Below are 13,825 nucleotides of genomic sequence, written 5' to 3' on the forward strand. Positions count from 1 at the left end.
ATATAGTACAAGATGCTCTGAAGTGGCTGAACACTAAACTATCAATGTTGAAACCGACATAAGCCGGGTTTTATTTTTTTTGAATGGTCTGTCCTTATGTTGACCGAGTATACTGTCTAAATAATAAAAATGAGTGGGGTTTTCCACTAGTAATAATTACACACAGTTCTATTTGAGGTGGCAGATGAGGAGCTCGATACAACTTATTCCCACTAAGAAAATAACTCCCAACACTATTTCCTAACACATAAATAAATATCAGAAATGGGCTCAATTGTTAAAATGTACACCTAAAATCACTTACTCTGCATAGAGCTAGGCAAATACAATGCAATGCGCACAAAATAACCTGGCCCATATCTGCGCAGACAGGATGGTAGGGGAGGGGACAGTGGTATCAGTGGATGTTGCCAACAGCCACCTCACAGTGGTGGTGGTGGTGGTGGTGGTGGTGGTGGTGGTGGTGGTGGTGGTGGTGGTGGTGGTGGTGGGGGGGGGGGGGGGGGGGGGGGTTCAATTCAACAGTTGGAAGTCTACTTACAAGCTCATATCTCAAAATTTCTAAGATGCAGCTAGCAAGTCTGCATACTATCATATTATCAGGTTAAACAATACAACCAATAATTCGCAATAATTCGACAAGAGTCCAAAATGAATAGTCTCTGACCAGATTAGCGAGTACGAAAACCAATGCATCGTAAACAACAGAGACAGCTGCTGCTAAAAGACAAAGCAAACAGTCCAGGAGGCGACAGGAAATTGAGATGGCCACCACTTCGGAGCAAAGGGATGGACTTTCAGAATGGTCAGGACAGAAACGTGTTTCTGTGCATGGGCAAAGTTACTTTGTGCAAGCTTTTGCATAAAACACCATGTTGATACAAGGTGTCTTCAATTTATGTGATGCATAATATTGATCTGTCTTAAATTTACTGATCATGGCACGATACTCATTGTGCAGGATACTGATCCAGTTTTTCTGAGATGACATAGGAGTAATCACCCATACCTCTATTACATGGTGTCAAATTTCTACCTAATGCAGTTTTTAATTTTATTCAACGAAGTTTGATGTGGCTTTATACAGTTGTGAATAAATTACATTCCACTTAAACAGGACAAAGATATAAGACTACTCACTCTTGTTCATTAACTCCAGTACCAGCATGTGGATTGTCCCTCATGGAACGAGTTTTAGGATCATAATAGGCAGAATTTGGATCCAAATTGCGCAGGTATTTTGCAGTGTCCTCTCGAATACGTAAATTACGAACTGTTATACGTTGTTTTGAATCTACTTTAGTGCCCGGCATATCTACTTCATCGACATATTTATCTTCGTCATCTTCATCAATATCCTCTGTCTGAAAAACAAATAGCAATTGATCAAACCACAAAAGCTTGAACAAACAGTATATGCTGCTAGCAGCACCCGTTTGTTGAACAACAATGTTTTGTGACCAGATTAAATAAATCTATGATAGTAAAACAACCAAGGTAAATGACAGATATCTACACCTGTAGTTCACAAAATACTGTACAATGTATGGAGAAGGGTACAAAATCCACACATTTTATTCTGTTTGCAGATGGCACGCAAAGTTTGTCTAATCACTTCTATTTAAGCACTAATTTTACTTTCATGCTAACTTCACCACATTTAGATGAATTCATAGGATTCGACTTGTTTTTCATCACAAGCACTCCGACATTTATCGGTGCGGCATTGAGTGATGCACAATACAATTCTTGCAGAATCACTCACTGCAGTTTGTTGAGTGTTCCTGTTACACACACACACACACACACACACACACACACACACACACACACACACACACTGATACAAAGTGGTCCAGATTGTCTAACAATATTCCAAACTGGTGGAGTAAGAGTTTTTCTAAGCAATTCACTAAGTATACAACAGTCTGGCATCTAACTTCCACATGGCTAGATTCAAGTTTCTTTTGTATCATATATCATCATGGATAGATACTCTTAAATTTTTTATTATTGTGTCTGTTTCTAGGGACTCACTATCAATTACGTAATATAAGAAACCAGAGTTTTTCATAATTTTACACAAATTACATTTCTTTATGTTGAGAGTCAGTTGCCAAATTTCATACCTAAGAATTTCACTTCCTTGTAGACAACTGAGTCAAACATGAAAAACCTGACAGAGCTAAAGATGATATATGCAAGATCATTTACAAACCTCATGAACAGTAGCACTCCTATTGCACTTCCTTGAGGTATGTTGGATGCTACTTTAGCTTCTGATAACACATCCCCATTAACAATGATTTCCAGAGTTTTATTTGGTAAGGTATGTTCAATGTGTTTGCATATCTGCTCCAATATTTTGTTTATGAGGTGAAAGCTTTCTGTAAGTCAAGAAATAAGTCATCAACTTCACCTCCCCTATACACATTTTGCCTTCTTGCTCTTTTGACTGAACAGAGCGAACTGTGTTTACCACAACATGTTCTTCTGGAAAGAATGATAATTTTAGAATGGACTGACAAGAGAGACGCGTCTACAATTACAAGGGGGTATTCAATAAATAATGCAACTTTTTTTCTGAAACAAGGTTGATTTACATAGTACTCCAATTAACCATATTATTCCCCACTTTTTGGCTAAAAAAACCTATTTTCTCATCCCTCACAACTTTGCTTGGCATATACTTGTCTAAGGTGTATTATACACCACCCTTTAACATTGTCCACTGAGGTTCTACACTTATGGTCCTGGAAATGAGCTTTTTGCACTGATCGCTTGGGTAATCTGAAATCTGTCTTTTGTCGCTCTTGCTAAGCACAAGTATCTTCCTACTTTTCTTCAAGTTTTGGTCTGTTATTTGATCAACTTCTCAAGGTAATTTGTGGATAAGACATTTAGAATAACTTCACGATTCCCCGTCCCTACTATCCACCCTTATCACTTGAGTCTCCTTTTCTTAAGCTGGTAAGCTGAAACCTCCACACGATACTATAATATGACCAAGAAATTTATGCTAAATATTGTCCACACTACTGATCCTGAGACAGGGGCTCTATAAAAGCATCTGGTGACCACATCATCATCATCATCATCCAAATTAGTTCACATTGGAGGACATATATAAACCTCACTAGATATTATCTCCCCACCCCAACAGTAAACATGCCTCCACCACAGGTGATCAACCGATCTTTTATCCGAATTTTATTGCTATTCACATTTGACATTAGTCAGCTTTCTGTGTCTAGTACTATGTGTGCACTGTAAAAGTTCATAAGCAAGATTAGTTCTGCAACATTCCCATGCAGTTAATTAATACTATACTAACATTTTCCTCCTCTGATCTGGCTTGACAAATTTTACTCTTTTTAATATTCGTCTCTGTCCAAATTTAGAATGTATCTTATCAGACCTGTGGAAGTATGTCTATATCCTAAAAACAAAACCCACATGTGTATACCACATGTACTGAGATACATTACTAGCCGCTTCCTGTGCTTGACTAACTTATGGGGGGAGAGAAAGAATATAATTCTCCAACCGATAGCAGAGGACACTACACAATTGTCTGCTCTGGGAATGACACTGCAAAACAATAGCTCTGCCTACATCCCATGTGCTAGACTAGCTGTTTTCCTGAAAGCAGTCAGCCACCTACAGGAATTGAGGATGGTTGGAGTAATTTGTGATGACATAACCCACAATTTGCGATCAGGTGTGACCAGTGAGCTCAACTGCTGCCGGCAGAGCCTCCTCCATGTCTTGAACATAATCCCCCAGCAAATAAAAGTGAATGGACACTGGTTTTCCTCCATGGCCAGGCCACTATTTCCCCAAGTGGCTCCATCACCAACCTAATGTTGGAGGAGTTTTCAAAGACATCTGCATTTGTCTGTACCTTCCAGGAACATTGTCAGTGAGCTGTCCCATGCTGGCTCAGATGTACTTTTGGTAGTGGGTGACACCTCGAACCTGTTTCTGAGGTGTACAGCTGTGGCCAGCAACTACCATGTCCAGAAATTTACCACAGAGACAATGGGCTCTGAACAGGCTCTACAGGAGTCCAGAGCTTGGGCACTGTTTCCCGTACTCATTGTCAGGTTCTCTTCTATCTAATGAAGACTTCCTCTTCAAATTCGAGACTGCAGCACATCTGTGGAGCACCACAGTCAACCCTCCTAGTTGTGAAAATACCAGTTTTCACAGCCATTGTTGTAGTCTGACAAAAATGGTATGTGTTGGTACAACTACAACAGGGGCTGATGACGGCACCCTCTTCTCAATTTGTGTGTGCGTACCATGTATTCTTAGGTTTGAAAGTGAGTCAGTCTTCAAATTTATTTTATACTCAAATGTACATTTGCAGGCGTGGGTTCTTTACCAAAACTGATGTCTACGAAGTCCCTTCTACAATCTCTGGAAGCCTGTAATATGAATCGTGAAACGCCCTGTGCACGAAGTTACCATCAATATGACCAGCATAGCGAAGTATAGGATGCAGCTTAACAGTTCTCGAGTTACTGAAGCCTTTTGACTTTATGCTACTTCAGTGGCTATTATTTGGTCTTTGTTGTCTTAATGTGAGGTCAGTCAGTGACCTTAGTCACTAATCTCCAAACAACCTCCTATTGATCAAATATTCAAATTACTGCATCTGGAGTAATTAGAATGAAGAATGAATTTGAGTTTTCTTCCAATGAAACACACATACATATGTACATACATGTTCAAACTTTTTTTAGAAATTGATATTTGTACATTTTTACTTCTACTTATCACAGACACTTTCTTGTTACCATTGTGGAGGTTATTGCTGTTTCTTTACTGGTTTCATGCGTCTCTCACACTATCTTGTGACAGCCTCTTCCTCTCTCCAGAACTAATGCACCTCACACCCCTTTGAACCTGCCTAAGGTATTCTGTTTCCCTCCACAACTCCCCCGCCCCACACCAATGCCCCCCCCCCCCCCAAAAAAAAAAAAAAAAAATCTTTCCTCCAAATCAACTATGCCTGGATGTTTCAGAAAGAGTCCCTTCAGGCTATTCCTTTATTTAACTACACTGTGTCACAGTCAGTTTGGGTTGGGTTGTGTGGGGGAAGAGACCAAACAGCTAGGTCATCGGTCTCATTGGATTAGGGAAGGACGTCGGTCCTGCCCTTTCAAAGGAACCATCCCGGCATTTGCCTGGAGCGATTTAGGGAAATCGCGGAAAACCTAAATCAGGATGGCCGGACGCGGGATTGAACCGTTGCCCTCCCGAATGCGAGTCCAGTGTGCTAACCACTGCGCCACCTCGCTCAGTCACAGTCAGCTTCCTAAAAGCTGACCATCTCACTCAGAAACCAAATCTGCAAGAGTTTGGAATGATGTTACAGTAATGTTCAACAAACACAAAGGGAATTCAATTAAATCTTTAAGAACTATAGACAGCAATCAGGTTCTTATAAAATATCTTACAGACTTTGTTGTATATGCCGTAAGAAATACAGTATTTTCCCCAAATATTCTGAGTAATGTGGGGGAGAAGATGTGTGAATGATCGAAAAACAAGAATAATTGAGATATTTTTAGACATGTACAGTGAAACTCCCATTTTACATTTTCAAGCAGCCCAGACTTAAACAACGCAAAATTGAGGAAAATGCAGAATCAAGAACATTAAAACCTATAGAAAACAAGCAAAAACATATATACATATATACATAGGATTAAAAATTGCAATCCTCTTCAATACATTGTATAAAATCTGTATAAGTGAAGGAAATTATATTTACAATACAATGTTTATACAGCAATTTGTGGTAATTAATTTAATCAATTCTTTAAAAAAATCACAGATGTGTAACAGGAAGTATAAACTTATTAAAAAATTGAAATTTGTATCTAGGTATGAGGTAATCTAACTACTTTCCGATACATGCTACAACCACACACGTCAAAACACACTTCTTTACGAGATCTTTCCTCTGTGCTCACCCACAAAAAAGCAAAATTGATGAGCATGGTGAACAAACCAAAAACTGTGACATACGGTGAAAAACATCAGAATCTAACGTATGGGGATGTTTTTTCCATCTGTAGCCAATGGCAGAGCAGCATACTCTAGTGATGTGGAGGCACTGACCTCTAGTGTATTGCTTGTAAACTTTTCCTTGTTCATGGTGCCATATAGTTGAAGCGGAGCATTCTACAGTACTGCCAATGTGTGCCATTTGCACTTTGAACTAGTTACTTGCTGTAGTGTAAAAACAACAGGTTTCTCAAAAGCATGTACATACACACAAGTTTTCCTTCACACATGTGGTAATTATTCATACCAATAAATAAAAAATAAAGTTAATCCTGCCGGGATTTCAGTGTATCGCTGTCCCCGCAATCCATTACATTTATAACAATCTGTCTGCTACACAACACATTAAACACCATTGAGGACTGCAACAAAGATGAACAGTTGTTCACTGAACATGTCATGTTGATTGTGGTGTCGCACACAGCAAATGGAGTAGCCTACATTGGCTGCAGTTGGTAGAGGCACGATACATTCCAGGAGTCTATCGATAGGCTCTGCACAGAACTGCTGTAAGTAAAATTAATACATGGAAGTGAACTGCGTACAAAGTTTAACTATATAAATTAAACCTATGTGGCAGCCATGGTCAGTCCATTTGCTATACACTGATCACAGTCAGTCATTCTTTGGAACACGCCACCAAGTAAGCTTGCTGTTTATCACACTATACACTAGAAGCAACTGCATTAATGTGACATCGCCATACTATATTGCTATTGGCTGCAGGTGGAAAACAAACATCTGAGTTGTTGTAATGTGTCAGTTTTCACGGTATTTCACAGTTTTCATTTTATTTCGCAATGTAGGCTACTGCCATTTTTCAAGGTGAACATAAAATGAAAGAAACCTCAAAACTAAGTGCTTTAAGGTATAATTTGTGGCAGTTGTGTGTTGGGAAATGGCTCAGTTACATCTACATCTACATCCGTACTCCGCAAGCCACCTGACGGTGTGTGGCGGAGGGTACCCTGAGTACCTCTATCGGTTCTCCCTTCTATTCCAGTCTCGTATTGTTCGTGGAAAGAAAGATTGTCGGTATGCTTCTGTGTGGGCTCTAATCTCTCTGATTTTATCCTCATGGTCTCTTCGCGAGATATACGTAGGAGGGAGCAATATACTGCTGGACTCTTCAGTGAAGGTATGTTCTCGAAACTTCAACAAAAGCCCGTACCGAGCTAGTGAGCGTCTCTCCTGCAGAGTCTTCCACTGGAGTTTATCTGTCATCTCCGTAACGCTTTCGCGATTACTAAATGATCCTGTAACGAAGCGCGCTGCTCTCAGTTGGATCTTATCTCTTCTATCAACCCTATCTGGTACGGATCCCACACCACTGAGCAGTATTCAAGCAGTGGGCGAACAAGCGTTCTGTAACCTACTTCCTTTGTTTTCGGATTGCATTTCCTTAGGATTCTTCCAATTAATCTCAGTCTGGCATCTGCTTTACCGACGATCAACTTTATATGATCATTCCATTTTAAATCACTCCTAATGCGTACTCCCAGATAATTTATGGAATTATCTGCTTCCAGTTGCTGACCTGCTATTTTTTATCTAAATGATAATGGATCTATCTTTCTATGTATTCGCAGCACATTACACTTGTCTACATTGAGATTCAATTGCCATTCCCTGCACCATGCGTCAATTCGCTGCAGATCCTCCTGCACTTCAGTACAATTTTCTATTGTTACAACCTCTCGATACACCACAGCATCATCTGCAAAAAGCCTCAGTGAACTTCCGATGTCATCCACCAGGTCATTTATGTATATTGTGAACAGCAACAGTCCTATGACACTCCCCTGTGGCACACCTGAAATCACTCTTATTTCGGAAGACTTCTCTTCATTGAGAATGACATGCTGCGTTCTGTTATCTAGGAACTCTTCAATCCAATCACACAATTGGTCTGATAGTCCATATACTCTTACTTTGTTCATTAAATGACTGTGGGGAACTGTATCGAATGCCTTGCGGAAGACAAGAAACACGGCACCTACCTGTGAACCCGTGTCTATGGCCCTCTGAGTCTCGTGGACGAATAGCGCGAGCTGGGTTTCACACGACCCTCTTTTTCGAAACCCATGCTGATTCCTACAGAGTAGATTTCTAGTCTCCAGGAAAGTCATTATACTCGAACATAATACGTGTTCCAAAATTCTACAACTGATCAACGTTAGAGATATAGGTCTATAGTTCTGCACATCTGTTCGACGTCCCTTCTTGAAAACGGGGATGATCTGTGCCCTTTTTCAATCCTTTGGAACGCTACGCTCTTCTAGAGACCTACCGTACACCGCTGGAAGAAGGGGGGCCAAGTTCCTTCGCGTACTCTGTGTAAAACAGAACTGGTATACCATCAGGTCCAGCGGCCTTTCCTCTTTTGAGCGATTTTAATTGTTTCTCTATCCCTCTGTCGTCTATTTCGATATCTACCATTTTGTCATCTGTGCGACAATCTAGAGAAGGAACTACAGTGCAGTCTTCCTCTGTGAAACAGCTTTGGAAAAAGACATTTAGTATTTCGGCCTTTAGTCTGTCATCCTCTGTTTCAGTACCATTTTGGTCACAGAGTGTCTGGACATTTTGTTTTGATCCACCTACCGCTTTGACATAAGACCAGAATTTCTTAGGATTTTCTGCCAAGTCAGTACATAGAACTTTACTTTCGAATTCATTGAACGCCTCTCGCATAGCCCTCCTCACACTACATTTCGCTTTGCGTAATTTTTCTTTGTCTGCAAGGCTTTGGCTATGTTTATGTTTGCTGTGAAGTTCCCTTTGCTTCCGCAGCAGTTTTCTAACTCGGTTGTTGTACCACGGTGGCTCTTTTTCATCTGTTACGATCTTGCTTGGCACATACTCATCTAACACATATTGTACGATGGTTTTGAACTTTGTCCACTGATCCTCAACACTGTATGTACTTGAGACAAAACTTTTGTGTTGAGCCGTCAGGTACTCTGTAATCTGCTTTTTGTCACTTTTGCTAAACAGAAAAATCTTCCTACCTTTTTTAATATTTCTATTTACGGCTGAAATCATCAATGCCGTAACCACTTTATGATCGCTGATTCCCTGTTCTACGTTAACTGTTTCAAATAGTTCAGGTCTGTTTGTCACCAGAAGGTCTAATATGTTATCGCCACGAGTCTGTTCTCTGTTTAACTGCTCAAGGTAGTTTTCAGATAAAGCACTTAAAAAAAAATTCACTGGATTCTTTGTCCCTTCCACCCGTTATGAACGTCTGAGTCTCCCAGTCTATATCTGGCAAATTAAAATCTCCACCCGGAACTATAACATGGTGGGGAAATCTACTCGAAATATTTTCCAAATTATCCTTCAGGTGCTCAGCCACAACAGCTGCTGAGCCAGGGGGCCTATAAAGACATCCAATTACCATGTCTGAGCCTGCTTTAACCGTGACCTTCACCCAAATCATTTCACCTTTTCGGATCTCCGTCAATTTCCTTCAATACTATTGCACTTCTTATCGCTATAAACACGCCTCCCCCTTCACTGTCCAGCCTGTCTCTGCGGTATACATTCCAATCTGAGTTTAGGATTTCATTACTGTTTATGTCTGGTTTCAGCCAACTTTCTGTCCCTATATGGGCGTTGTGAGCGTTTATTAATGAGAGCAGTTCTGGGACCTTTCTATAGACGCTCCTGCAGTTTACTAATAGCACATTAATATTGTTATTCCCTGTTGCATTTTGCCTACTCCTACCTTGCCGCGTCTCAGGAGGCGTCTTGTCGGGCCTAGGGAGGGAATTCTCATATGTAATTAGCAAAAGAGATAGTCTTGTCAATTACATACCCTACAATATTGCAAGTGGCAAAATCCATTTTTTTTTTCCTAATAGGCCTACAATACGACATAAAAATTTGAAATTTCTTTCTCTTTTGTATACAGCTTAGAGATCTGGTTATGTCATTTGATGTTATGAGTGTTGGTAAAATGTATGCCTACGAGAACAACAAAATTCTCAAACCAACTTGGATTTATAGTTCCTTTGCCTTTTTATACTTTATAATTCAGTAAGTTAGGAACTTGGAACATTTCATAGTCTAAGGTTTATCAACTTATTACATGTGTTAGTGTGATGTGGTAGCTGCTTTGGCTGTTGGCGACTTAACAAGTCACCACCCAGTTAAGAGCTCACTAGCTGGAAATGACCGACATTTACTTTATTCTGACAGAGAATATCCTTTCAGACTCAGTGCCTGAATTTAAAAGGTTGAAGACTGATATTGCTGCTGAATACAGTACATTGGAAATACATGTAAAAAGGTGAGCCTGAGTTATACGTGGCGCAAGTAAAGATGATGTGCTCGGTCAGGAGCACTGCACATCAACTGTACTGTTTTTCCATTGCAACCTAGCAGTAGTTAAATCATAATTGCGCAATGAAGCTAAATGTTTCAAGTTACGTTGGCAACATCAACTGTGTATTATGTCAGCATTTCCTCTTTCACATCTCCCCTATCCACAATGGCTGAAAATATTCTCTTAACTCCACCACAACCTGCAGTGTGAACAGTCTCTTTTCTGTGCCATTTATAACTCGTTCAATCACCTGAGACGTCAATAGCAAGAGAACCAGATGAAGTCAAGCAAGATGTCAAGTAAGAATTTAAAACAGAGATGAACCTTACTAGGAAGAAACCTACAACCTGAGAAATTTTACCACTGATACGGGTTTTTTTCAGGGGCTATGAATTTATGGTGTAGAACTGCGAAAAATGTAAAATCGAAGTTCCACTTTATTCAGGGCAATGTGTACTGGACACGTAGTAGCAGCAGCTTCGACTGTTGACATCTGTGAGGGCCCAGGTGCAGCTTGGAGCAGCTGTCTTCTACTGTCAGTCTGGCTTAGCATCTGCCACTGCTCCTTTCAGCTGGCAACCAGTGCTGTCGGTTCCCGTGTTCTCTAAGCAAGTGCTTGCTTGCTTCATCTCTCTCTCTCTCTCTCTCTCTCTCTAAATAATCCACAAACCAAGTAATCTGCACACAAATAATCAGGAGCACACTGTGCATGAAAGATTGTGACAAGCAGCTGAGCGGCACGTAGTAATGGCGTGGTAATACAGGGCGTGTGCAGAATACTTAACAGCGGATATAAACACTTCTCCTCCAATGTGAGTGCTACGTCAGCATAATCCCAATGTGTTCAGTTAGATTTTTCCCCACATCAAGGATACCACTATTTAATGTTATCAGTTAGGTTCTCACAGACATGGAGAGACAGATTTGACCTCAAACATGCCATTCTCTTTAACAAATCATAACAGAAAGAATGGCTACCTTTTTGGTATCACTGCTTCCACTCTTTTCTCACAGATCTTACACCTGTACCCTATGTAGTGAGTGTGTCTTAATGATTCTTTGGGGGATGCCTACTTCCTATTTCCAAAAGCACGTCCAATGTTGCAATAAATAACTATTACTATTTGGTCAGAGTACAGCTGTATTATTTTAAGTACATCAAAAGTGTACACAGCATACTGAAGACCTCACTTCAGTACTATTAATGACCATTTCAGTATAATTAATTACATATACCCTAAATGGAGCACAGACAAGCACTGCAATGTAGGTAGAGAAAAAAAGAAAAAAAAAAACTAACTTCCAGTCCAGCAATTTATCTATCCTTGCAGTTTTTGTAGTTCTCAATTACATCATAGCTTCTTTTACTTCAAACAGACTGATTATTATACATTAAGCTTTATCAAACACACATTCAACCAAGGAAACTAATAAATTATGAGACTTAACTGCTGGTCATACTCACCTGCAACAGGGAAAATATTAGCATTGCCAACAAACACACACAAAAATTAAAGTGATGACACTAACCTAACATTCAGAACTATTATTCCTTCCTTAGGGAGAAGAGAGAGAGAGAGAGAGAGAGAGAGAGAGGAGAGAGAGAGAGAGAGAGAGAGAGAGAGGAGGGGGGGAGGGGGGGGGGGGCGGGGGGGGCGGGGTGTTGGGGAAGGTTAAAAAGTAAGGGCAGGTCAGCCACCACTTCATCCTCACTATAGGCAGGCCCCTCTCATCCTGGGGCACACATGACCTGCCCTCCATTAAAAAAAACCTTCACCAACCTAACCTTTCCTCCTCCCTGAGGAAGGAACTAATAGTTCTGAGACCTAGGACAGTGCTGTCACTGTATATCACCAGTATCACATATTTTGCCTCTTGAAGGCAAGTACTTCACTCGGATCTGTCTCTTAATTTATTATACATACAATGAGAGACAAACAGATTCATGAGCAACTGAATTAGATATAATGCAGTGTTGGAAAAAGCGCACTCATCACTGTAGAATAGTTTTTATTGCACAATGAGGGTAGGAAGGAGCACTTTGAAAACCACATCAAGCTTGACTCTGACCTTGTCTACGTTGGGTATGCTAAATTTCTTTTCAGTATTCCTGTATTTTCTAATTTGTTATGCCTTCTACATTAACAAAAATTTTGGGTAATTTTTTGTGCTTATGAGCAGTTTAATGTGTTGGTGCTTCAACCTATTCAGGTACAACAGCCTTATTTCCAGAACAGACCCTACCACCAGGTAGCACCCTATCTGTGTGGCTTGTTACCTAGTTTGAGACAAGCTATTTGCTGACTGCAGTGACTTTTGTAGAACAGTTGTGCGATCAGTTTAATCCTATCTCTTATCACAGGGATGAGAGTGAGCTTATGTAGCTCCTGCATTAAAAAGTTGCGTACGAGATGCATTGCCATTGCAGACATCGAATGTGACAGTCTGCTCCATTTCCTTACACTATGGCTGCATATTCTAGCACTGGGCATATCACTGCTAGATGCAGCTTGAGAGTAGGGTGGATTCAGGATTCAGTACCTGACATAGTGCCTGCAGTCTACTAAGAGCTTTGGGCCAGACTTCTTTCATGTGTGGCCCCTATCAAGCATTACACCCAGATAGTGTGCAGTGAGAGACCCCCTCCCCTCCCGCGCAATGATCAGCACTGGCTGAAGGTATACAGATACTCTTTTCCTTTTAATTATCAGGGCCCGACTGTGACATTATATTTCAGGCACCACTTAGTGGACCATGCTCCGAATGCATCACGTGCCATCTGCAGTTGGCGGCGCATGACATTTGCATTGAGACACCTCATGTACACGGTCATATCATCTGCGTACAGCATTAATGCAACTCCATCCATCTTTGGCATGTCGGAAGAGTAGAAGGAGTATGGCATGGGACTGAGGATGGACTCCTGCAGCTCCACTCCTAGTATTTGCGTAACTGTCGATGTGTGATCTCCGGCACTAACGTTGAAAGTCCTATCCTTGAGGTAGGATGCAATGAGCCTCACATGCAGCATTGGTACCACCAACGCAAATAGTTTGCACAGAAGGCCCTCACGCCACACAAAGTCAAAGGCCCTGGAGACAATGAGAAGCAGTTCCCCCGAGCATTCACAGTATTCCAAAGTATGCATCATGCTGAGGCGGACAAGGAGGAGATTAGTGTTTAACGTCTTCTCGACAACGAGGTCATTAGAGATGGAGCACAAGCTTGGATTAGGGAAGACATGGGGAAGGAAACTGGCCATGCCCTTTCAAAGGAACCATCCCGGCATTTGCCTGAAACGATTTAGTAAAAATCACGGAAAACCTAAATTAGGATGGCCGGATGTGAGTCTGAACTGTCATCCTCCCGAATGCGAGTCCAGTGTGCGAACCACTGCATCACCCCACTCGGTCACGC

General features: G+C 41.0%; 1 protein-coding gene across 3 annotated transcripts in view; it reads right to left on the bottom strand.

The window, feature by feature from the left end:
* The window catches only part of LOC124800765 (pre-mRNA-splicing factor Slu7), a 68,038-nt gene that overhangs the window by 15,687 nt on the left and 38,526 nt on the right, over window positions 1–13,825 (bottom strand). For all 3 annotated transcript variants that reach the window (XM_047263021.1, XM_047263023.1, XM_047263022.1), the window contains exon 6: window positions 1,141–1,364. In XM_047263021.1, coding sequence (XP_047118977.1) covers window positions 1,141–1,364 — 224 coding nt within the window. The remainder of the gene's footprint in view (window positions 1–1,140; window positions 1,365–13,825) is intronic.

This window comes from Schistocerca piceifrons, chromosome 1 (assembly GCF_021461385.2).
Source record: "Schistocerca piceifrons isolate TAMUIC-IGC-003096 chromosome 1, iqSchPice1.1, whole genome shotgun sequence".
NCBI classification, from domain to species: Eukaryota; Metazoa; Arthropoda; class Insecta; order Orthoptera; family Acrididae; genus Schistocerca; species Schistocerca piceifrons.